At 38.6% G+C, this 27,173-nt stretch overlaps 1 protein-coding gene across 1 annotated transcript in view; it reads right to left on the bottom strand.

The window, feature by feature from the left end:
- MANBA (mannosidase beta) overlaps window positions 1-27,173 on the bottom strand; it is a 117,130-nt gene that overhangs the window by 6,838 nt on the left and 83,119 nt on the right. Inside the window, exons 12-14 of the mRNA XM_039220822.1 lie at window positions 25,152-25,370; window positions 17,789-17,953; window positions 2,543-2,687 (exon numbers count right to left, since the gene is read on the bottom strand). Of these exons, the coding sequence (XP_039076753.1) occupies window positions 2,543-2,687; window positions 17,789-17,953; window positions 25,152-25,370 (529 nt within the window). The remainder of the gene's footprint in view (window positions 1-2,542; window positions 2,688-17,788; window positions 17,954-25,151; window positions 25,371-27,173) is intronic.

Genomic DNA, 27,173 nt, shown 5'->3' with positions numbered 1-27,173 from the left:
TTTTAAGTTCAAATAGAAGGAATTTCTTCCAATTTTGCAAATTTCAACTCTCAGCACTTCAATCACAACTCATAATAGTTCCTCTTAAAAGCAACCAGCAGGGAGGGGTCGAGAGGCCTTTCGTATGAGATCTATAAAATGAACTAGAACTTATACAATTGACCTTGAATAATATGGGGGTGAGGGGCACCAAACCCTGTGCAGTCAGAAATCCATGTAACTTTTGACATGGATCCCCCCAAAACTTAACTACTAATAGCCTACTGTTGACCAGAAGCCTTACCAAAAACATAAATGGAATTAACACATATTTTGTGTATTGTATATATTATATTCTGTGTTCTTACAATAAAGCAAGCTAGAGAAAAGACAGTATTAAGAAAGTCATAAGGAAGACAAAATACATTTACAGTACTCTACTGTATATACCAAAAAAATCCTAATAGTGGACCCACACAGCTAAACCCTATGTTGCTCAAGGGTCAACTATACTTGGAAAGCTTTCTCATAAATGGAAGATGGCTCAGACCTGAGGTAACTTACACACCTCACATGTGATATCCTTACAGGGGAGACCTCAGGTGCACAGTTCTAACTTCATGGTCACATGCAGAATACAGAACAGCAATTGAAACAAAAGTTCTCATTAGGACACACACTAGTTACTGATCAGCGACAAAATATGGATACCAATATAATAATCAGCTAAAAGGGCTATGTGGATCTCTGGCTTTTCCATTAGCTCCGTGACTGTCCAAGTTTATGAGCCAAGCAAAATAAAATGTCCAGGTGTGTTTCTGTATTTGCAAAATTATAGCTAAAACTGAGGCTTATTTTTTAAAAGGAAACATATAAGAACCTTTAGATTCCAAGCAGCTAAGATCCCTTTGAGGTATCATCACTTCAGGTGATAAAAGGTGACACATACCTTTCCCTACCCCCACCTGCACACCAGATTTATTGAGCCAATGAAACAGGATTAAACAGAGGCTGTGAGGCTGCGCAGGGCAAGAACAGACACAGCATGACCTGTCACACCTTCTCCCAGGCTCTTGTTTCTGTAACAGGTAGAAGATGGTGAGCCTCTCCACGGAGAGGCACTGTCTGGGAGAGGTTAGGAAACAAATTCTTGTTCTGCCATGATGCCCCTGACCTTGGGTTTACTCACCCTTTCTAAAGAACTCATTCAAACAATCTGCATGCAGTCACTTCAGGGAAGAGTTACAAAGTCTGGACTTTCCAGTTCTTGAACCAATTTCTGCTCCAGGAGTCCACAAGCCTGACTGCATACAGAAGGCAGGGTCAGGGTCTAAGTGTCCCTGAACAATATCTCTTTGTCCAGCTGTAAGCGTCCCAGAAAGCTATTCCCCCCGCATCCACCCCTGATTCTCATTCAATACTCTTTTATCCGGTTGCTGCTGATGAAGAGTTTGGTCAGAGAAACTAGATCAAAACTCCAATTTCCTGGAAGAGGTGATTCAGCACTAACCAAAGCATGTGGGCAATGGACTCGTCTGGATTTGCTTCCACAGCTAATTTAAGAGCCTCACCTGGCAAAGTGGATTTTTTACTTTATAGCCTTGCCTCATTTTTGACCCCAAACTCTTGTTCATATTACTGACTGAACTTTGCCTCAAGCCACCTCTAGTGAACTCCAAAGATTCATTATTACTCCATATTTTTTAAATGTTTATTTAAAAAATTGGGGGGGGGTATTTATTTTTGAGACAGAGAGAGACAGAGCACAAGCAGAGGAGGGGCAGAGAGAGAGGGAGACACGGAATCTGAAACAGGCTCCAGGCTCTGAGCTGCCAGCACAGAACCCAGTGTGGGGCTTGAACCCACGGACCGCGAGATCATGACCTGAGCCGAAGTCAGACACTTAGCCTACTGAACCATCCAGGCGCTCCCTACTCCCTAATTTTTTCAGAACATATCAAAACAGAATAATTCAACTGCAGGCACCATGCCAGTCATATGTGTTGCCAACTAAACTTGTTCAGCTGATAACCCTTCCTACTTGGATTTCTGATTCTACTATCTTTCTCTCAGAGATAAATAAGGCAAAAATAAGACCCCTAAAGGTCTTAAGAGGCACTTCATGGGGAATCTAGGAAAAGGATATTCTAGCAATTAGCTGGGCCAGCCTTCCACTTGGCTGAACTCTTCTAAAGAATTTAGAAGAAAAGATGCTTAAGTAAATGCTTCTTCCACTTGGAAAGTCCTTCTAATTAAATCCAAATTTTTAAGCAGCCATGAGACACATGGCTGAGATCTTCCTGCATGAATCCATCCCCTTGATTAGCCCACTTTTGTGACTTTGCACAGCACAGAACTCAAACCAGGGTGCCTCTGAGGCTTCCGGAAAGACTAGGAAGGGGGGCGGGGTGGCCACAGTTCATAGGCTTCCGGGGAACCTCCCCTCCTCCACGAAGGGGTTCTCCTTTGGTTAATCTGACCCCTCAGGCTCCATGCTTTCTCGGTGCCTCTCCTCACAGATACTGCTTTCTCTCACATGCACGAAGAATGTTGAAACACTTACCTAGGGAAGCCCAGGAGGGAGCCTGCCAGATGTCATTCAGCTGCCAATAAAGTGCGCCCATGGTGTGCCCCTTTCCATCCACTACCTCACTGCGACTGCGGCGGTAGAATTCAGTCTCTATTTTGACACACTGCGCCTGCATCACCTGATTCAGGAAAAAGCATTGAAGCACAGGTGTTATTGTTCGATATAAGTGTCTAGATCTGAGAAAATTGCAGGCTTGATGGTGTTTTGTAAAATTTTTTAAATGTTTTAATTTTTGACAGAGAGAGAGAGAGCATGAGCAGGGGAGGAGCAGAGAGAGAGGGAGACACAGAATCTGAAGCAGGCTCCTGGCTCTGAGCTGTCAGCACAAAGCTGGATGTGGGGCTTGAATCCATGAATGCAAGATCAAGACTTGAGCCAATGTCTGACCTCAACCCACTGAGCCACCCAGGCTCCCCTTTGAGGGTGTTTTTAAAAGTTATCAGGGAAATACAAATCAAAACCACACTGAGATATCACCTCACGCTGGTCAGGGTGGCTAAAATGAGTAAATCAGAGGACTCTAGATGCTGGCAAAGATGTGGAGAAATGGGCACCCTCCTACACTGTTGGTGGGAATGTAAACTGGTACAGCCTCTCTGGAAAACAGTGTGGAGGTTCCTCAAAAAATTAACAGTAGAACTCCCCTATGACCCAGCAATAGCACTGCTAGGAATTTACGCAAGGGGTACAGGAGTGCTGATGCATGGGGGCACATGTACCCCAATGTTCATAGCAGCACTCTCCACAATAGCTAAAACATGGAAAGAGACTAAGTGGCCATCAACGGACGAATGGATCAAGAAGATGTGGTTCATCTATACAATGGAACACTACATGGCAATGAGAAAGAATGAAATCTGGCCATGTGTAGCAACATGGATGGACCTTGAGGGTGTTATGCTGAGCGAAATAAGTCAGGTAGAGAAGGACAGATACCATACGTTTGCACGTATAGGAGGATTAGGAGGAACTTAATGGAGGACCATGGGGGAGAAGAACAGGAAAAATAGTTGGGGAGAGGGAGGGAGGCAAACCCTGAGAGACTCTTGAATGCTGAGAACAAACTGAGGGCCGATGGGGGTGGGGGGGAAGGGAAGGGGGGTAATGGGCATGGAGGAGGGCACTTGCGGGGATGAGCACGAGGTGTTATATGGAAACCAACTTGACAATAAACTATTTTTTTAAAAAGCAGATGGGATAAATTAAGGGATATGATCAACTATATATATATATATATATATATATACCATTGTTATACTAGATCTGGAACTAGCCCCTCAGCATGAGCGAAGTGTTGTCTATAACAGCTGATTTGGGGGGAGTCTTAGTGTCTCCTTTATTATAACAATGGGTGATCAAGGAAACAGGATGATATGAAAGGTTCCTTGCTAATGAGAGTGTAGGCAATGACAGAAAACAAAGACTATCATTTAAGAGCAAATGGTGTATATATAGTCAAACAACTAATTTTTTTTTGCAGTGATGGGTTTTACAAATATATTCATAGCTATTAAAAAAGTTTTATAAGAAAAAGATTCTATAGGAAAAATAACATAATTCTGACTCTGACACTGTCCAATCCCTAATCCTTTTTTTCTACTCAAGCAATTGTTTTCATATCATGACTTCTGATAATGTAAAATTTCTTATGAGTGCAATTCCTTCATTATAGAAGAACAGATGGTAAATTGCAGTAAGACAAGTGAATTTAGTTCCTGTTGAAGAGGCACTGAAGAGTTTCATTCAGGACTGTTAATTACTGGCATCATCATTGAAAAGTCCCTCTTTCATTACTGCTGTTAACACATGCCTTTAACCAGGAGTTGTAGTAGGAGAGAACCTCTCAGGCTCATTTGGAGAGGTCAGCAAGGAGAACCTGCTGAGATGAGCAGAGCCACAAAGACTCCTCAGAGAAAAGGACAGCCTTACAGCAGGGCCTGGATTTTCCCCACTGAAAGAAATGAAGGAGGCATATAAAGCCACTAGAAGATGAAGCTCAGGTGCTTTCCTAAAAGCTGGAAGAACTCATATAAAGGTAGAACCTTTAAATATAGTTAGGCTGGCCAGCGAGAAAGTCGTTAAGTGAAGACATGACTTACATGAGGTGGTGCCCTAAAATTCTAGAAGGAGGAAGCAAGAAGAAATAAAGATTTCATAAGCACCTAGAATATGTGTTACATGCTGGTAATGGTCAACCCCTCTTCCAGCAAAAAAGATGGAGCCCACCCTCATGGGGCTTACTGGCTTGTGTAGAAGACAGGCCTTAATCAAAGAGTCACACAAAGAAACGTAAAGCGTAAACAGTAGTATGTGTTAAGGAGAAGTGAGAAATGTTAGGAGTGTGCAGAGTAAGGGAAACGGCCTCACCGAGGAGGGATGATTTGCCTCAAACGAGAAGAAAGAGAAAGGGAATCTTGTGGTTCCTGAGCTCAGGCCCCTCACCCCCACCCCCCTCAACCCCCACCCCATCTGGCTCTCTGCTGTCAGAGTTCTCAGCTGTCAGCTCCGAGCTGAGCCGGCTTCGGATCTTCTGTCCCTCTCTCTCTCTTTCTGCCCCTGCCCCCCCTCTACCCTTCCCTTCTCTCTCTCAAAAATAAATAAACATTTGAAAAAAAGAAGAAGAGAAAAAGAGAGAGGACAGAATCTGACAGCCAAAGAGGACACGTGTAGTGAGGGGGGAGCGCACAGGTGCAGAATGAAAGGGCAAGGTGGCCCGAGTAATGGAAGGGAGGCCAGTGAGATTCAGAGATGGGACCTGGGAAGGTTTGGGTGTGTGCCCTACAGGCAACTGGAAGTCATAGAAAGCCTGTAAGCGAACAAGTGACCAGATTTGCACGCTCAGAGGACTTGCTATTGACTGAAGGGAGAAAGGACCGTAGGGGCTACAGGAGTAGGAGACCATTCATGTGGGCCCGGACTCTTCCCTTGGACCCACACTTATAAAGTAGGGAAGAAGGGAAACAGGAAAGAGGTTAAACAGGAAATAGGAAAGTTAAACAAGAAACAAGTAAAAACAGAATTCTGAGGTGAGAACAAAATATCAGTGTATAACCAGAGTAGGAAATTATCTCTTTCTGGCAAAAGCGAAAACTTCTAGGACAAAGCCATCACCTATGAGATAATCGTGCTTGTGCTTAGCTGGATCTAATCCAGAAGATGACTAGGTATTTTACTGATCGCCTTGGTAGAAGTGATTTGCACTTTCTTTTTTTTTTTCATGGTGAATTTAAGCTTCTTTTCAGGGGAAAAAAAAAACCTCAGGAGCATCCAATTATTTACGTTGCTCCAAATTCTTTTTTTTTTTTTTTTTATGTTTTCTTTATTTCTGAGAGAGAGACAGCATAAGCAGAGGAGGGTCAGAGACAGAGGGAGACACAGAATCTGAAGCAGGCTCCAGGCTCTGAGCTGTCAGCACAGAGCCCGACATGGGGCTAGAACCCACGGACCGCGAGATCATGATCTGAACCAAAGTCAGACACTCAAACAACTGAGCCACCCAGGCGCCCCTCGTTGCTCCAAATTCTTTTGGAATCTTTGCTAATGCATGTGGTAACATATACATTTGTAGTTTAGTGTAACTTAGTTTTCACATGTGGACATTTCTATGCCCCGGCACTGGGGAGCATCTCTGTGCTTTAAATGGCTATCCGGTTATACCACAATGTGATTAATCATTCCTTAATTATTAGGCATTTGAATGGTTTCCAGTTTTGTTTCTTGAAACCCAAGAGCTAAGAACACTTTATGTTCTTGTGTTGCCTCAACAAATGTTAAACTCCTTATTGTATATTGCTATATTAGGTTCCAGTCAAGAGGCTGCGCTAAATTTGGTGGCCTCCAGTCTGGACTTTGCCCCACACAGATTTTAACTGGCCCAGAAACAGGTGTTTTGGTTTGGTTTTGTTTTGAAGTAGGTGTTTTTTTGTTTCTTGTTTGGATGTTGTTTAATGTCTTAAGTCAGGGTTTATATGTTCCATTTTGCCACAAGTGCCAGTCACCTTACACTCATGCATTTAAATTACCCGCCTAGTCCCCACAAACATTTGAGTTTTCAGTCTCTATTTCAATGTTCAGAACTACTTGCAAGATATATTTATTTTGGTCTATCTATTCTAACAATTTCCTCACTGTAAAATATTATTAAATTAATATTATTAAAATATTAATATTATTAAATTATTAATACTCTTTTAGAATTTTTAAGCCTAAAAAAATTTTTTACAAGCATGCAGGATTGCCCATCCCTCAGGGCTAGCAACAAAAGGAAAATGGCACTAGGCAAGCCCTAACTAGTGGCCTGTCACACCTGAAATTAGTGTGAAGGTGGGTAATCAAGACTCAAGTGCTCCGGCTCTAGCATAGTGCAGTGCACACCACAGACAGACAGTTTCATGCCAATATCATGGATCTGGGTTTACCCAAATCAGCGGATCCCAATCAGGGCTAATGAATGACACTTTTGTTCATAAAAATGCAGAAGGCCACTGCCCACTATCCTTCTTCTTTTTTTTTAATGTTTTATTTAGTTTTGAGAGAGAGAGAGAGAGAGAGAGAGAGAGACAGAGCATGAGTGAGGGAAGAGCACAGAGAGAGAGGGGGAGACACAGAATCCGAAACAGGCTCCAGGCCTGAGCTGTCAGCACAGAGCCCAATGCGGGGCTCGAACTCAGGAACAACGAGATCATGACCAGAGCTGAAGTCAGACACTCAAGCAACTGAGCCACCCAGGCACCCCCCCTCCCCACTAACCTTCTTAACAGGGATGTTGTACCATCACATTTCCCTAGGAAATCTCGGGAATTGCCTCTTTCCCTTTAAAAACTGTACCTGTATGTATAAACTCATGCATCCTTCCCTAAAGAGGACAGTCTTTACATATAAGAAGGATAAATGCTTAGTCATTTCCTAGGCTCCTCAGTCCCACTGTTAGCAGACAAATCTTATTTTTAGTTTCAAAAAAGCCTATTTTCAGCAGCTTGCTTGATTATACTTATGAAATCAGTCCCCTTGGAGAAACAGATGGTAGGGTAAAAAGAAATTGGACCAGGGGCGCCTGGGTGGCTTAGTCGGTTAAGCATCCGACTTTCGCTTAGGTCATGATCTCGCGGTTCGTGGGTTCGAGCCCCGCGTCGGGCTCTGTGCTGACTGCCAGCTCAGAGCCTGGAGCCTATTTCAGAGTCTGTGTCTCCCTCTCTCGCTGGCCCTCCCCTGCTCACGCTGTCTCTCTCTCTCCTAGAAATAAATAAAACATTAAAAAAAAAAAGAAAGAAAGAAAAGAAATTGGACCAGGACACCAAGACCTAGGTTCCAATTCCAGCTTTGGCACCGTGATGGAGGCTGCCAACGGTTTACAAAAACCCATTACTGCCCCCCCATCCTCCAGAGTTACAGCTGTAGGAGGCTTACACACTCCAGAAGCGCACCCCTTACCCTTGGAACTAGGGGTAGCCACGTGACTAAGCCCTCCTGACTTATATTCTTTATATGCTTCAGATTATCCTGACAATAAGAATCTTCCAATATAGCCACGTTTTGAGCTGATATAATTCATACCATAAATTCACCTTTGTGGTTTCCGATTCACTGGCTTGTAATATAGGCACAGGTTGTGCACTCCCACCCCTACCTAATTCCAGAATATTATCACCCCAAAAGGAAACATAGTACCGTACTGCTTCACAGCCATTCCTCATTCTCCTCTCTCCTCTTCATCTGAAAACTACTCATCTACTTTCTGTTTCTATGGAATTACCCATTCTGAACATTTCATGTAAGTGGAATGATACAATATATGGCCTTTGTGACTGGCTTCCTTCACTTAGCACAATGTTTTCAAGGTTCATCCATGCTGTAGCATGTATCAGTATTCAATTCCTTTTTATTGCTGAGTAATATTTCATTGTATAGGTATGCCGCATTTTATGTAACCATTCATGAGTCGATAAACATTTGGGTTGTTTTAACTCGCTGGCTCTGAAAAATGCTATGAACATTTGCACACAGGTTTTTGTGTGAACGCATGTTTTCAATATTCTCAGATTTATACCTAAGAGTAGAATTTCTAAGTCCTATGTTACCTCTATATTTAACTTTCTGAGAAACCGACGAACTTTTCCACAGCAGCTGCACCATTTTACATTCCCGCCAGCAACATAGGAGGGTTCCAATTTCTGCACATTCTTACTGTGATGGTTAACTTTATGTGTGAACTTGACTGGACTAAGGGATGCCCAAATGGCTGGTAAAATTGTTTCTGAGTGTATCTGTCAGAAAGTTTCTGGTGATTCAGCAGATTAAGAAGATCCATCCTCACCAACGTGGGTGGGTATCATCCGATCACTTGAGGGCTTGAATTAAACAAGGCAGAAGAAGGAAATTTCTCTTTCTTTTTAACCTGGTACACCCATTTTCTGCTCTCAAAAAATGGGACTCCTGGATCTTCAGCCTTTGGACTCCAGAATTTACACCAATGGCCTCTCAGTTCTCAGACCTTTAGAATCACACTGCATTACATTACTGCCTCTTGGGGTTTTCCATCTTGTAGATGGCAGATTGTAGGACTTCTCCACTTCCAAAACCATGTGAGCCAATTCCTATAATAAATCTCATATATTTGTGTATATATCCTTTTGGTTTTGTTCCTCTGGAGAAACCTGACCAATACACTTACCAATAATTATTCTTCTTATTATTATTATTCTAGATATTCCAGTGAGTATGACTGGTATCTCTGTGGTTTTGATTTGCATTTCCCTCATGACTAATGATGTTAAGAACATTTTCATGGTACTTACTGGTCATTTTCTTTGGAGAAGTGTTTATTCTAATCTTCTGCCTGTTTTTTAATTGGGGTGTCTTTTTCATTAGTGAATTGTAAGTGTTTTTATACATATTATGGATTCTTATTACATATATGACTCACAAACTTTTTATCCCATTCTGTGAATTATCTTTTCACTATTGTGATACTGGCTTCTGACATACAAAAGTCTCTAATTTTGATGAAGTACAACTTAGCTATTTTTTCATTGGCTGCTTGAGTCTTAGGTGTCATATCTAAGAAACTGTTGCCAAATCAAAATTCACAAAGATTTACACCTATGTTTTCTTCTAAGAGTTTTATAATTTCAGCTCTTTTTTTTTTTAATGTTGATTTATTTTTGAGAGAGAGAATCAGAGTGCGAGCAGAGACAGACAGAGAGGGAAACACAGAATCCAGAGCAGTCTCTAGGGTCCGAGCTGTCGGCACAGAGCCTGATCCGGTGCCCAAACTCACAAACAGCCAGATCAAGACCTGAGCCAAAGATGGACACTTAATCAACTGAGCCACCCAGGCACCCTTATAATTTTGACTCTTATATTTAGATCTTTGATCCATTTAAAATAAATTCTTGTATATGGCATGAGGTAGGGGTCCAAATTCATTCTTTTATATGTGGATATCTATTTTTTCCAGCACCACTTGTTCAAAAACACTATTCTTTCTCCATTTTATTGTCTTGGCACCCTTTTAGAATATCATTTGACCCCAGACTTATGTGTTTATTTCTGTACTCTGAATTCTATTCAATCAATCTATATGTCTGGCCTTAGGTTAATACCACACTATCATGATTTCTGTAGCTTTATAGTTATGTTTTGAAATCAGGAAGTGTGAATCTTCCAAATTTGTTCTTTTTCCAGTTTTTTTTCTTTTTTCTTTTCTTTTCTTTCTTTCTTTTTTTTTTTTTTTTTTTTTTTTTTTTTTTTTTTTTTTTTTTTTTTTTTTTTTTTTTTTTTTTTTTTTTTTTTTTTTTGCTATTTTGGATGCCTTGCATTTCCATATGTACTTTAGGATAATTTTTTCCCAGTTTTCTGAAAATGGTAGTAGGAATTTTGATAGGGATTATGTTGAATCTGTACATCAATTTGGGGAGTCCTGCCATCTTAACAATATTAAGACTTCCAATCCTTGAACACAGATGTCTTTCCATTTCTTTAATTTCTTTCAATAATGTTTTGTAATTTTCACAGGGCAAATCCTGCATCTCTTTGGTTAAATATTTTCCAAAATATTTTATTTTTTTGATATGATTGTAAATGTTACTGTTTAATTTCATTTTCAAATTGCTCATCCTTAGAATATAACTGATATTTGCATATTGATCTCCCATCCTACAAAGTTGTTGAATTAATTTATTAGCTCCCCTAGGTTTTTAGGTGGATTTTTAAAATATTTTTCCATACATAAAATCATGTTATCTGCAGACAGAGATAGTGTTATTTCGTCCCTTCCAATCTGGTAGTCTTTTGATTTCCTTGCCTAATTATTTTTGCTAGAATCTTCAGTACGATGTTGAATAGAAGTGGCAAACTGTCTTGCTTCTGATCTTAGGAAGAAAATTTATCTTTCTGTCTTTTCACTGTTCAATATGATAATAGCTATGGGTTCTTCATAAGTGGTCACATCAAGTTGAGGAAGACCTCTTCTTGTCCTAGTTTGTTGAAAAAAAAATTTAATCACAAAAATGTATTGGATTCTGTCTAATGATTTTTCCTCATCTACTGAGATGATCATGTAGTTATTTTTTCTTTATTCTATTAATATGGCATATTACATTGATTGACTTTCATATGTTGAGCCAATCTTGCATCCTGGGATAAATCCCACTCGATTATAGTGCATAAACATTTTTATATACTGCTGGATTTGGATTGTTAGTATTTTGTTGAGGATTTCTTTCTGTCTATATTCATAAAAGACAATAGTCTCTGTTTGCTTTTTTTATATGTCTTTGCCTGGCTTTAGTATCAGAATAAAACTGGTTTCACAGAATGAGTTAGGAAGTATCTTCCTTCTTCTGTTTTTTGGAAAGAATCTGTGAAAGACTGGTATTAATTCTTCTCTAAACATTTTTTTATTTTTAGAATTCACTAGTGAAGCTATCTTTGTAGAGGGAAGTTTTTGGGATACTAACTAAATCTCTTTAGTTGTCATAGCTCTACTCAGATTTTCTATTTCTTCTTGAGTCACTTTACATAGTTTGTGTCTTTCTGTGAGAAGAACTTGCCATTTCATCTAGATTGAATGACTTCCTGTCATACAATTGTTTACAGTACTCTCTTATTAACCTTTTTATTTCTTCAAGGTCAACAGTAGTGTTGCTCCTTTCATTCCTGATTTAGGAATTCAAATCTTCTCTCTTTTTCTTCTTGGCCAGTATAGCTATATTTTTTTCAATTTTGTTGAGCATTTCAAAGAACTTTCAGTTTTGTAGATTTTCTCTATTGTTGCACTAAGGCCTTTTTTAATGTGCCCAATTTCTGATGTCTGCTTTACTTAACTGCTACCAACTGATGTTATAATTCAACCAAACACCTCAGTAGTTAGAGAATTTCCCTTATCTCAATTGTGAAGGGATAAAACATTGTAGTTTAAAAGGCAGAAACGTGCTCCATTCATTGCCTGAGAACTTGGGCAAAACACTTAATCCTTCTGAGCCTGTTTACTCAAGTATTGAGTAAATGACAATAGAAACAATGACAATTGAGTAAATGACAATGACAGAAACAATGACTACTCAAGAAATGACAACAGTGACAAAGATATGTGGAGATGTTGTTAGAATTCCATGAGAAGATATACAAAGCATCTCATGGCCCAGGGCCAGGCATGTAGAAGACACCCAAAGAATTCTGACAGTCCGCTTGGCTGCTAAATTACATGTGGTACACAAATGTAATATATTAGTATATAATGTACTCTATTAATAATATCACATTCATTCCCCTTCTTTAACCATCCCATTCATCTTAAAACCTCAGCCTGGCCTGGATCTGCTATCACATCTCAGTGCTGCTTACCAAAGAAATAACCTTTCCAGGGTATTAAGTATCATCAACACCTGGGCCTACAACACAGAATGCCTTTTTTCTCATTTTTGTGATCAAGTTACAGGCAACACAGGAAGATAAAATGGACCCCTAAAGAATAGGAATCTCTTGGGGTGCCTGGGAGGCTCAGTTGGTTAAGTGTCCAACTCTTGGTTTCAGCTCAGGTCATGATCTCACAGCTCCTATCCGGCCCTGTGCTGGCACTGTGGAATCTGCTCGGGATTCTCTCGCTCCCTCTCGCTGCCCCTCCCCCACTCGTGCTGGCTCTCTCTCAAAATAAATAAATAAACTTAAGAAAAAATATATGAATCTCTTAAGGATGTCCCCAAGCATCTAACCCTCATTACATGCTCAACAAATATGTGAAGAATAAATGAAGGCACTAGAGGGAGCCATAAGCTAAGTGGTTAGTGAAGACTCTCTCTAGCCCAGCTTCCTCTCTAAGGCAGGCTAGTAAGAGGCCATGATGGCAGAGTAAGCTGCCTTACCAGTTCTGAGTGTTGGTATAGACAGTCCTCAAACTAAGCAGTGAGGCCTGTGTGACACAGCTTAAGAGAGTGTGCCTAGGTAAGCAGGCTATTTGGAATACAATATAACAGGATAAGGTAGGAGAATGAAAAATGAGGCAGGAATATTTTGGAATATTTGAAGAGTTAAAGAAGTAAAATCCTATAAGGATACTTTTGCTGTTATAAGTTAAGAAGAAAACAGAGAAAGATCTAAAGGAAGAAACTTACTGCATAGCTTTCTCAGCCAAGATTTTTCTGAAAGTTGCAAAAAAAAAAAAAACTGCTTAATAGAATGTCTTAAAAGGTGGTACACAGGCAGGTATCCTGTTCTTCAGAACAGCAGGACAGACAATGAGAAAAAGAACAGGGGTGGAAGCAGGAACAGAAAAATGGACCTAAGAAAGGATTTTATTTCTAATGCACAGGTCAAAGATGATTCTCAAAAATCAAACTAGCAAGGGAAGAAAGAATGTTTTACTCTAACATTTCCTGTCTATCTTTCATTCAAGTAAATCCAACAATAAAAACAAAAAAAATCATAATCATAATTTTAATTTTTTTCATCTTCGATCCTACTTAGTACATCAGAAGTTTCCACGGTAAAACCAACAAGGACAAATCCAATTCCAAGCCAATGCCTGGTAAGACCCCAGTGCTAATTTTTTTTAAGTTTAGTTATATATTTTGAGAGAGAGAGAAAGTGAATGCAAGCAAGTGGGGTAGAGACAGAGAGAGAGGGACAGAAAGAATCCCAAGCAGGCTCCAGGCTGTCAGTGCAGAGACTGACTTGGGGCTCAACCCCATGAGCCATGAGAGCATGATGGGAGTCAAAATCAAGATTTGGACACTTAACTAACTGAGCCACCCAGGTGCTACATTATCAGATGAAAGCCACCACCAACAAAACCAGCTCCCACTATGTACCTCTAATGCTAATGAGTTCAGAAAGAACAATTATTTCTGTCAGTTCTCTGAATGTGGTTGTGAAGAGGGGATGCCTGGGTGGCTCAGTCAGTTAAGCATCCAACCCTTGGTTTCACCTCAGGTCATGATCTCACGGTTCGTGAGATAGAGCCCCACGTTAGGCTCTGTCCTGACAGTGTGGAGCCTATGTGGAATTCTCTCTCTCCCTCTGTCTCTCTGCCCCTCCCCTCTGCTCGTACACACACACAGTCTCTCAAAACAAAAATAAATAAACTTAAAAAGAATTTACTTTGAATGTGGTTTTGAAGAAATAGAATAAAGTAACAGTAATAAAATGAACAGCTGGGAGGAGGACAGCCAGCATGAAAAACAACAGCTGAAAAGGTTTGCATGTGTGCACCACGAATAAGGATCACCCTATTTCATATTCCAAAACAGAGACACTTTTATAGAATAGTGTCTATGAAAAGCTAATAATGATGAACTTCAACACTTTAAATGGGACAGGTATCAACTTTGCCTTTTAACTTATGTTCTATGAGGCAAGTTCATAAATTACACATTACACTGGTAAAACTTCCCTAAATTGATAAGCTGATGGTTAACACATTAAAATTCTCTTTTATCAGTTTATCACCTTCTAAAATAAGAGCACTCTTTTGGCTAATGGCTTTCTGTTTCAGCTTCCATCCAGAATTTTATGTTCTTCTACAGGAGAAAACTGATGAGAGTGAGCATGAGTCTGGATAAAAGCTGGCATATTTTTAGGTGCTAAGTTGCAAAATTTAAAATGTGATCATATTTAACAAAAACTTCTAATCTACTTCAGATCAACTTATATGATTGGGATTATGTTCCTGCCTTATCTCTTCAAACTTGAAACAAGTCTGGAAAAAACATCAGATAAATAAGCAGTGGCTTGGGGCAGCTGGGTGGCTCAGTTGGTTAAGTGTCCAACTTCGGCTCAGGTCATGATCTCACAGTTTATGAGTTCAAGCCCCATGTTGGGCTCTGTGCTGACAGCTTGGAGCCTGGAGCTTGCTTCAGATTCTGTGTCTCCCTCTCTCTCTGCTCCCTCCCCATTCATGCTCTGTCTCTCACTCTCTCAAAAATAAATAAATATTTTAAAAAATTTTAGTAAGCAGTGGCTCTAATATAGTATTATGTGTGTATGTAGTTCACAAGTTCATTAAAAAATTTTGGCAAATATAAAGAATAAATGGAAACATTAAGATGAAAACATAACCTAAAATTCAGTTCAACAGTTTCTTACAAAGTTAAACATAAATTTACCATATAACTGAGTGATTTCACTCAAGTATTTTAACCCAAAAGAAATGAAAATACGTCCACAAAGATTTGTCTGCAAATATCCACAGTAATATTATTCATAAGTCTAAAATTGGTAATAATCCAAATGTCCACCAACTGATGAATGGATATATAAAACATGGTATATCCATTACAACAGAATACTATCGAGCAAGAAAGAGGAATGAAGCACAGGTACATGCCATAACACGGAAGAACTTCAAAAACAGCATGCTAGCTTAAAGAAGCCTGATGCAAAACATCACACATTGTGTGAGTCCAGTTATATGAAATGTTGAGAAAAGGAAAACCTATAGAGACAGAAAGCGGATTAATGTTTGCCTGGGGCTGAAAGTGAGAAAGAAAAGTAACTGCAAATAAGCACAACGGACCTTTTTGGAATGTCAGAAATGTCCTAAAATTGGATTGTGGTCATGGTTGCATGACTCGATAAATATACGAAGAAGCACTTAATTGTACACATAGAATGAGTGAAGTTTATGGTATGTCAATTATATCTCAACAGAACTGTTTTAAAAAATAATACAGTAAAGTGCATAATGGAATGTGCACACATCTTAAGTGTACGCCTCAGTGATTTTTATCATGTGTACACCCATGTAACCAGCACCCAGATCAACATACAAAGCTTTTTTAGCACTCTAGAAACTTTTCTTATACCCTTTTCTAATCATAATTCATCATCCCCTCCAAAAGAGGGGTAACCACTAATTTGCTATCATCTTGATTCATTTAGTCTATACTGGAAATGTCACTGTTTCTTTTGCTCAACATAATGTTTGTGAGATTTCATCCAAATTGATACTGATATCAGCAGTTTATTCTTTTGTATTGCTGTGGAGTATTCCATTATATAAAAATACCATAATTTGTTTATAAATTCTTCTGTTCGAGAACATCTAGGCTGTTTCCAGTTTGGGGCTATTGTGAATAAAGCTGCTATTAACATTATGTTAGATGTCTATTGGCAGACATATGCACTCATTTTTCCTGGGTATATAGCTGGAGTACAAATCCTGATTCAAAGAGGAAGCAAATGTTTAGCTTGGCTAGAAACTGCCATAAAATTTTCCAAAGTGGTTAAACGAATTTCTATTCCTACTATGTCTAAAAGTTCCAGCTGTCGCACATCCTCACCAACAGTTGGTATTGTCAGTCTATTTAATTTTAGCCATTGTGCTAAAATGACATTGTGTGGGGCGCCTGGGTGGCTTAGTCGGTTGAGCGTCTGACTTCAGCTCAGGTCATGATCTCATGGTTCATGGGTTCGAGCCCCACGTCAGGCTCTGTGCTGACAGCTAGCTCAGAGGCTGGAGCCTGTTTCGGATTCTGTGTCTCTCTCTCTCTCTGACCCTCCCCTGTTCACACTCTCTCTCTCTCAGAAATAAATAAAACATTAAAAATTTTTTAAAATAAAATAAAATGACATTGTGTGCCTTGCATAGGGGTACCCTGGCACAATTTTAATTTGCATTTCCTTAATTAAGAATGAAATGGAACACACTTTCATATACTTACTGACCATTTGGATATCTTCTTTGGTGAAGTGCCTATTCAAGGTTTTTGTCCATTTTTTAATAGGTTATGTCTTTTTCTTATTACTTTATAGTTCTTTATTCGGAATACAAATCTTTTATCAGACATATATATTACAAATATTGTTCCCTAATTTGTGGCTTGTCTTTTCTCTCTCTTAATGGTGACTTGATTTACAAGAGTCTACAATTTTAATGAAGTCCAGTTTATCATTCTTTTCTTTCATAGTGGTTTTTTATTTGTTTTGTTTTTTTAGACAGAGAGAATGGAGGAGAAGGGCACAGGGAGAGAGGGGGAGAGAGAGAGAGAAAGAGAGAGAGAGAGAGAAAGAATATTAAGCAGGTCCCATGCTAAGAATGGAGGCTCAATCCCATGACCCCGGGATCATGACCTGAGCTGAAATCAAGAGTCGGAGGCTCAACCAACTAAGCCACCTAGGGACCACTTGCAGTTAGTGTTTTTTAATGTCCTGTTTAAGAAATCTTTGCCAAGGTCATGAAAATATGGTTTTTCCTAGAGGTGTTATTATATACCTTTCACAGTTGAGTGATCAAATTAATTTTTGTATATAGCGTCAAAGTTCCTTTATTTTCCTATAAAGATACCCACTCAATACAGCACTGTTTGTTGATAAAACTATCCTTTCCCATAGGATTGCAGTGGCATCACTGCCATCAATTAAGTGACTATATCACACATAAGTCTGTTTCTGGACTCTCTTGTGTTCTATTGTTCCATTTTGTCCTTGGGAAATGTTATTCTCTTAATTACTAAAACTTTCTAGTAACCTTGAGCTAGGGAACATTTTAATGCATAAGTTTGTTGTAAAACTTTGTGAGCTGTTCTTTGTAAGAGAGGCAAATGCCAAAAATTAACTATTTCAAGCATTCCACGTCATCACATATCTACTTTGAAGAAGATAAACTCCTCAATTGGTGAAATAAAAACTGGAATTTTTCTTTGACCACATAAGGTTTACAAAATCCACATGATCCCTTATGTGAGTTGCAGGAACCTGTTGAAGTCCAGGATGAAAATGCCTTACCTGAGTAAGGTAAATGGTATCTTTGAATGTCTGTAATGGATCTGTGCCTTCTGGGAGTTTGAAATGAAATCCAATCTGAAGCAGCATTTCATTATTACCACCCGCATGGTGCTGTCGATGGAGTGAGAATTCGCTGTTGTAAGACCAGTCCTTTTTAGCTGAGACCTTTCAAGTAGAGAATAAGAGGTACAAATTGGGAAGTTAGGAGTGAAACTACATTTCTGACAACTTGAAAAGTACTCTATGTACTGGAAAAGAGCTCGAGGTTTGTTCTGCAGCTCTCATTTTACTGATGTGAGATGTTTTTGCCATCATCCTTGTTATTGGTGAAAGACTAGCCCTGTGCACAACGGAATCACAAAACCAGGACTTGGCACCTATCTATTCCCCTTACTCAAACCTTTAGAAAATTACATTTTGGCATTTCTGTCAAAAGTCTTCTCATCTCAAAACATTCCTGTTTTTTAAAACATGTATTTATCCTCATTTTTAAATGTCAATTTATTTATTCAAGTAAATAAATTATCAAAATTGAATAATGACTGAAGTCAGCATTCTGTTACAACTGTCAGTTCTTTAACAGGAATAAAATATCACTATTGTGATGGCAAATGCTTTATCATTTGCTTGTCTGTTTCTCAATGACTACTAAATATATTTGATATATACATGTTTAATTTTGATAGAGTCGAAGACACAAACCAAACAAGAATATTCTTTTCCCCTAATAATACATCTATTTTTTTTTAACATCTAGGCACAATTTGTACAATCTTTCCTTCATATCTTAGAGAAGCTACCAAAAGAAAAAAAAAAGTGCCAGGTAAGGCTCTAATTGCTTTAAGAATATTAATTAATATTAATATTAATTCATTTAGGGGCAGCTGGGTGGTTCAGTTGGTTAAGCGTCTGACTTTTGATCTAGACTCAGGTCATAACCTCACACTTCGTAAGTTTGAGCCCTGCATCAGGCTCCTTGCTAACAGTGCAGAGCCTGCTTGGGATTCTGTCTCTCTCTCTCTCTGACCCTCCCCTGCTCTCTCTTTCTCTCTGTCTCAAAATAAATAAACTTAAAAAAAAAAAGAATATTAACTCATTTAATCCTCATAACAACCTATGAGTCAGTATTATTATTGTTCTGTTTTAGAGATGAGGTTCAGAAAAGTTCAGTGATTTGTCCAAGTTCCTAAGCTACTTGGCACAGGCTAGGTCCAGCCTTTAGTTCTTTAAACCTGGATGGCTCTGAAGAAAATAAATTTTCATACAAATCCTATGGCTAGAATGGATTATATCAATACCAACAATAGCTTACACTTTATGGCCTGTTGCTATGTGTCAAGAACTGTGGCTAAGCGCTTTGATGTATAAGTTAACTTAATATTTACATGTGATAACATGCACACATGAGTACCTGCACGTAGACACAAACACATACACACACATTCTTTCTCTCTCTCTCTCTCTTGCCTCCACCCTCCCCTAAGAAGTATTTTACTATTGGGGCGCCTGGGTGGCTTAGTTGGTTAAGCGTCCGACTTTCACTTAGGTCATGATCTCACGGTTTGTGGGTTCGAGCCCCGTGTCAGGCTCTGTGCTGACACTCAGCTCAGAGCCTGGAGCCTGTTTGTGACTCCCTCTCTCTCTGACCCTCCCCTGCTCACGCTGTCTCTCTCTCTCTCTCCTAGAAATAAATAAAACATTAAAAAAAAAAGTATTTTACTACTATTAAACCCAGTTTACAGATGAATACACTAAAATTCAAAATGATCAAATAATTTGTCCAAGGCAATATAGCTTGTGAGTGGCAGTTCTAGTATTCAAATCCAGGTCTGTTTATTCCATAGCCCAGGCTTTTAATCACTGTGCAATATTGATAATGGCCTGTTAAAAATATGATTATTTTACAAAAAAGTAATGCATCCCAAACGAGAAAGGGACATTTTAATTTTTGTTAAATACATGAAAAAACTCTAGATAAAAGAACCTAAGCTTTATGTAAAGTTATTCTTTTGGTTTCTTTTATTTTCCCAATTAACTAATTCGAATTCTCAACAACACAATGTAGCTCAGAAAGAGGTAATAACTAAATCAAGGATTCATAATGAACAGAACTTATAGAACTTATAGAACTTGGCTTCAACTTTCCCTATTTTAAGACATAGTGTTTCGTATCTTTGAACATGGGGCATTTCATAAAAACACAGCAATTGCATTATTGTCAGGAGGTGAATAGAAATGCTAACAGATTTAAGAAAAAGGTTTAGCAATTCATAACACTCACTTTCCTGAAATATAGTGAAAGGAAAATGGATCAGCTCTGGCGTTAGATAATAAGTCTGAATCCAGATATGCTACTTGCTGTCTGGGGTTAATGATGGAACTCTCACTCTCTAGTACCTTTGTTTCATTATTGTTAAATGAAACAATGAGTCTCTGGTACACAGCATCTGTTCAGTAAATATTTTGTTTCTTTCATTCCTTCCTTCCCATTCTAACACTTGTTCCTACCTAACTTAGAATACTCAACTCCATCCTCCTTCGTTTTGAAACAATACTATTCCTCAAAAGTCTACCCTATAATACAGGAGTAATAAAAAAAACAAAAAAACCAGAAGGTAGATCTAAGGTGATAACATTATTTATTACAGTTAAAAACACAACATAGCTTCACTGTGTGAAGCAAATATAGTTGCGTTTAGGTGGTAAAACTGAGGAAGATTTTGAAATTGTCTTAAAATTTTTTTGTGGTTACGTTACACAAGTGATGGGGAAGGGAAACAAAAACTACAGGTACATGATTATTGCAATAGATGAAGAAAAAACACTTGACAAAATCCAACACCTTTAAAACAATTTTTTAAACATTTATTTATTTTTGAGAGACAAAGACAGAGCATGAGTGGGAGAGGGGCAAAGAGAGAGAAGGAGACACAGAATCTGAAGCAGACTCCAGACTCTGAGATATCAGCACAGAGCCTGACGTGGGGCTCAAACCCACAAACTGTAAGACCATTACCTAAGCCGAAGTTGGAAGTTGAACCAACTGAGACACCCAGGTGCCCCACCAACAAACACCCTTTTATGATACAAGCACTCAACCAACTAGGAATAAAAAGGAACTCCCTCAACCTGAAAAAAAGACATATACGAAAAACTTACAGTTAACATCTTACTGAACAGTAAAATACTGAAAGCTTTCTTCCTAAGAAAAGCAATGAAACAAAGATGTCCTCACCATTTCTATTCCACATTGTATTGGAGGTTCTAGCCAGGGCAATTAGTCAAGAAAAGTTAATAAAAAAACATCCAAACTGCAATGGAGGAAGTGGAACTAATTCTATCTGCAGATGCTTTTATATATAGAAAACTCTAAAGGATTCACAAAAACTAAAGCTAATAAATAAGTTCTGCAAGGTTGTAGAATATAAGTTCAATATAAAAAATCAATTGTCTCTTTATATACTAGTATTGAACCATATGAAAATAAATTAAGAAAATATTTCCATTTACAAAAAGAATAAAATACTTAGAATAAAGTTAACTAAAGAAGTATACACTTTGTACACTGAAACTACAAAATAATGAAAGAAGACATTACATCTTCATGGATCAGAAGCCTTCATATTGTTAAGATGGCAATACATTGCAAACTAATCTACTGACTCACCACAAACCCTATCAAAATCCCAGCTGACTTATTTTTGCAGAAACTGGGAAGGTGATCCTAAATTGATATGTAAATGGAAGGCACCCAGAACAGCCAAAACAATCTTGAAAAGAAGAACAAAATTGGTGGACTCACACTTCCTGCTTTCGAAACTTACTACAAAGTGACAGTAATAATGACAGTGCATACTGGCATAAAAGAGACAGATCAATTAGAAGCAAATTGAGAATCCAGAAATAAACCTTAACATTTATGGTTAATTGATTTTGACAAAGGGGTCAAAACAATCAATGGGGGAAAGAATAATGCTTCCAATAAATGATGTTTGGATAACTGGATATATGATGCAGAAAAAAATGAATCTGGACATCTATCTCATACCATATAGAAGAATTAACTCAAAATAGATCACAGATCTAAATGTAAGAGCTAAAACTAGAAGACAACACAGGAGTAGAATTTTGTGATCTTAGATTAGAAAATGGTTTCTTAGGGGCACCTGGGTGGCTCAGTTGGTTAAGCATTCAACTTCAGTTCAGGTCATGATCTCACAGTTCATAGGTTCAAGCTCTGCACTGGGCTGTGTGCTGACAGCTCGGAGACTGGAACTACTTCAGATTCTGTGTCTGTCTCTCTCTTTGCCCCCTCCCTGGCTTGCATTCTGTCTGTCTCTCTCTCAAATATAAACATTTAAAAATGTTTAAAAAAAAAAAAAAGAAAGAAAGAAAATGGTTCTTAGACACAATACCAAAAGCACAAGAGATAAAAGGGAAGATTGACAAGTATTTTTGATAACTTCAAAATTTAAAACTTTTGCGTCTTAAATGACACCGTCAAGTAAGTAAAAATAAAACCTACAAATTAAGAGAAGATATTTGCAAATCATATATCTAATAAAAAATACACAAAATATATATATAACACAATTCAATAACAAAAAGACAAATAACCCAATTAAAAAACAAGCAAAGGAAACAATCCAAAAAACTAATAGGCAACGGATGGAATGGGAAAAGATAGTTGCAAATGACATATCAGATAAAGGGTTATTATCCAAAATCTATAAGGATCTCACCAAACTCCATACCCGAAAAATAAACAATCCAGTAAAGAAATGGGCAGAAGACATGAACAGACACTTCTCCAAAGAGGACATCCAGATGGCCAACAGACACATGAAATAATGCTCAGCATCCCTCCTCATCAGGGAAATAAAAATCAAAACCACACTGAGATACCACCTCATGCTGGTCAGAGTGGCTAAAATGAGCAAATCAGAGGACCCTAGATGTTGGTGAGGATGTGGAGAAACGAGCACCCTCCTACACTGTTGGTGGGAATGTAAACTGGTGCAGCCTCTCTGGAAAACAGTGTGGAGGTTCCTCAAAAAATTAAAAATAGAACTCTCCTATGACCCAGCAGTAGCACTGCTAGGAATTTACCCAAGGGATACAGGAGTACTGATGCATAGGGGCACATGTACCCCAATGTTCATAGCAGCACTCTCAACAATAGCCAAAACATGGAAAGAACCTAGGCATCCATCAACTGACAAATGGATCAAGAAGATGTGGTTTATCTATACAATGGAATACTACATGGCAATGAGAAAGAATGAAATCTGGCCATGTGTAGCAACATGGATGGAACTAGAGGGTGTTATGCTGAGCGAAGTAAGTCAGTCAGAGAAGGACAGATACCATGTATATGAGGATTAGGAGGAACTTAATGGAGGACCATGGGGGAGAAGAAGGGGAAAAATAGTGGGGGAGAGGGAGGGAGGCAAATCATGAGAGACTGTTGAATACTGAGAACAAACTGAGAGCTGATGGGGGTGGGGGGGAGGGGAAGGGAAGTGATGGGCATGGAGGAGGGCACTTGTGGTGATGAGCACTGGGTGTTATATGGAAACCACCTTGACAATAAACTATTAAAAAAATTAAAAATAAAATACAGTGGAAAAATAAATAAATGCAGACTTACAGAAAAAAAAAGAAACAAAGGATTTGAATAGACATTTCTTTAAGGAAAATATACAAATGGCCAATAAGCGCATGAAAAGAGGCTCAACATCATTAGCCTCAAGGAAATGCAAATTTCCTGTAAATGCAAATTTCCAGGGAAAAGTTAAAAAAAAGGGGGGGGGAGGGGAATAAGTGTTGGCAAAGATGTAGAGAAATTGGAACCCTCATACATTTTCTGGCAGGAATGTAAAATGGTTCAGCCACTGCAAACTATAGTAAACAGTTTGGCAATTCCTCAGAATGTTAAACAGTTACCATACGACTCAGCATTCCACTCCTAGGTATATATTTAATAGAACTGAAAACGTATGTTCACAAAAAAATGTATACAAATGTTCACAGCAGCATTATTCATAATAGTCAAAAAAGTGGGAATAACACAAATGTACATCAACTGATGAATGGACAAACAACATGTGGCATATCCATACAATGGAATATTATTCAGCAATAAAAAAGAATGAAAACTAATACATGCTACAACATGGATGAATGTGGAAAATGTTATGATGAGTGAAAGAAGCCAGCCTACAAAGATCACATATTTTACCATTCCAATATATGAAGTGTGAAAAACAGGCAAGTATATAGACAAACAAAGCAGACTAGCAGTGCCTAGAGTGGACTTGGAGGGACTGAGAGAGTGGGGAGTGACTGCTAATGGGAACAGAGTTTCTCTGGAGTGATGATAATGCTCTAAAACGAGGTTGTGGTGCTGCCTGCACAACTCCGTGAATATACTGAAAACCATTAAAGTATATATTTTAATGGGTGCATTGTATGGTCAGTGAATTATATCTCAATAACGTTGTTTAAAAAAGAACACATACAACTCTGAAATTGAATCCATTTGTGAAACTGAATCTGTAGGAATAAGGAAAGTGAAACGCCATACATAGTGCAAAACAAAAAGAAGACGAAGTGGAGGGGGAAATAGAAGAGGTAGAAGAGGAGACAAAAGAAAAATAATATGACCTTATAACATTAAGCAAAAGTTCATTTATCACATTCATTCCTCTTACTGTAGCAAACCATCCAGGTCTGAATAGCTGAAAATGATAGAACAGGTGTAGGATAGGGGGGCCTGGGTGGCTCAGTGGGTTAAGCGTCTGACTCTTGATTTCGCGTAAGGTCATGATCTCATGGTTCATGAGATCAAGCCCCACATGAAAATCCCCCTGCTTGGGATTCTCTCATTCCCTCTCTCTGCCCCTTCCCCTCACAGGCACGTGTGTGCTCACTCTCTCTTTCTCTCTCTCTCTCAAAATAAATAAATAAGCTTAACAGTGGTAGGATATAGGGAAAATAGCAAGTGAGAGTTACTTTCATGCATGATAAGAAGTCAGGCTTAAGCAACCACTGGTTCCCATTTCATTTTTAAATGTTAGTGAAGGAACATAATTAAAAGCAATATAGAAAAGTATTAATCCCCAAAATGATGACTACCAAGAAATTTAGCTCCCCAAAGTTTAAAGAAAAAAAGTTCTATGATCTTCCTAAACTTTCTTTTAAATAAGAAGTAGATTTCATCTCACTTTGTGAACCACTGTTGAGAAAGGGACACACTAAAGAAAAGACAAAAGCAGCTTAAAAAAAAAAAAAGAAAAAAAAAGAAAGGGACACAGGTCCACAGCCTACCATCTGAATCATGGGGAAATCAAAAGTGGCTTACCTTTTCTAATGTACTGAAGGAAGGCCAGGACTGATATCCATATTCAGATACAAATCGAGCTTTGGGGAAATTTTTCCAATTCCAGCAATCATTGATATAGTCATAAAAATGTACATCACCAAAATTCTCGTCATAAGGGTTCGCAGACAGCCAGCCTTCTTCAATAGATTCGGCCCCATTTGTAGGACTGGATATGATAAAAGGACGAGTCTTGTCTCTCTGAGTTCAGAAATAAAAGGGTTTAAAAGATATTTTCACCCAGTAAAACACAAACCATTTACTTTTTTAAATTAAGTTTTAATTTTAATTCTGTTACATTTAGTTAACATTCAGCATAAAATTAGTTTCAGGTATACAATATGGTGACTCAACACTTCTGTACATCACCCAGTGCTCATCATGACAAGTGCCCTCCTTAATCCCATCGCCTATTTCATTCATGTCCCCCCCTGCCCCCCCCCCCCCCCCCGTAACCATCAGTTTGATCTCTATAGTTAAGTGTCTGCTTCTTGGTTTGTCTCTCTCTCTTTTCCTTTGCTAATTTGTTTTGTATTGTTTTGTAAATTCCACATCAATGTGAAATCATATGGTATCTGTCTTTCTCTAACTGGTTCATTTCACTTAGCATTATACTCTCTAGATCCAACCATGTTGTTGCAAATAGCAAGATTGCATTCTTTCTTATAGCTGAGTAATATTCCATTATTAATGGAATATTATGTATACAAACACAGACACACACACCCCACATCTTCTTTACCCACTCATCTATTGCTGCTGGACACCTGGGCTACTTCCATAATTTTGGCTATTGCAAATAATACTGCAATAAACATAGGGATGCATGTATCCCTTTGAATTAGTGTTTTTGTAATTTGGGAACAAACACCCAGTAGTGTGATTAGGGTAGTTCTATTTTTTTTTAATGTTTTATTATTGAGACAGAAAGAAACAGAGTATGAGCAGGGAAGGGGCAAAGAGAGAGGGAGACACAGAATCTGAGGCAGGCTCCAGGCTCTGCACTGTCAGCATAGAGGCCAACGCGGGGCTCGAACTCACCAACTCTGAGATCATGACCTGAGCTGAAGTCAGATGCTTAACCGACTGAGCCATCCAGGCACCCCTGGGTAGTTCTATTTTTAACTTTTTGACGAACCTCCCTACTGTCTTCCACAGTGACCGCACCAGTTTGCATTTCCACTAACAATGTGCAAGGGTTCCCTTTTCTCCACATCCTCACCAACACTTGTTTTTTGATTTCAGCCATTCTGACAAGTAGGAGATGATGCCTCCTTGAAGGTTTTATTTGCATACCCCTGATGATGAGAGATGTTCAGCATCTTTTCCCATGTCTGGCCATCTGTATGACTTCTCTGGAGAAATGTCTATTTGTGGCAGACCATTTACTTTTTAAAAAAATACTATCAAGTCTTAGAAATGCCAAGTGGCTGATAGAAAAAAAATAGAATCATTTGCCTATGCATTCAACAACCACCAGCACTTTTCTGATATTCGCCAATCCTTTATATCTTGTCATTATTAAAACCTAGCTTATTCCTCAGCACCTCCTCCTAATCTTTTTCCATCATGTTGTGCCTTTACATTACGTTCTACCAAAATGGGTAGTACTCAGTCTAGTGCAGTATTTCTCAACCTTGGCAATACTGACATTGTGTGTTGGAGACCAGGGAAAATTACTGAATTTTGTGTACTGGAGACCAGGGAAAGGGGGCAGGGGGAGAGGGAATGTTTAGCAGCATCCCTGGCCTCTACCCGCTAGATGCCAGTGGTACCCCTATAGACACCAAAAAATGTCTACAGACATTGGCCAAACATTCCTCCTCTCCCTTGAGGACAAAATTGCCTCCACTTAAGAAACACAGGTGTAGTACTTAAGAATAAGAGGCTAAGTTGCAGGATACAAAATTAATACCCAGAAATCAATAATGCTTCTATACACTAATACAAAGTAGCAGAAAAAGAAATTTAAAAACAATACCATTTACAATTACACCAAAAAGA

The sequence above is a fragment of the Hyaena hyaena genome, unplaced genomic scaffold (genome assembly GCF_003009895.1).
Source record: "Hyaena hyaena isolate Hyena2069 unplaced genomic scaffold, ASM300989v1 scaffold_914, whole genome shotgun sequence".
NCBI classification, from domain to species: Eukaryota; Metazoa; Chordata; class Mammalia; order Carnivora; family Hyaenidae; genus Hyaena; species Hyaena hyaena.
This window is presented reverse-complemented; position numbering and strand designations above follow the sequence as displayed.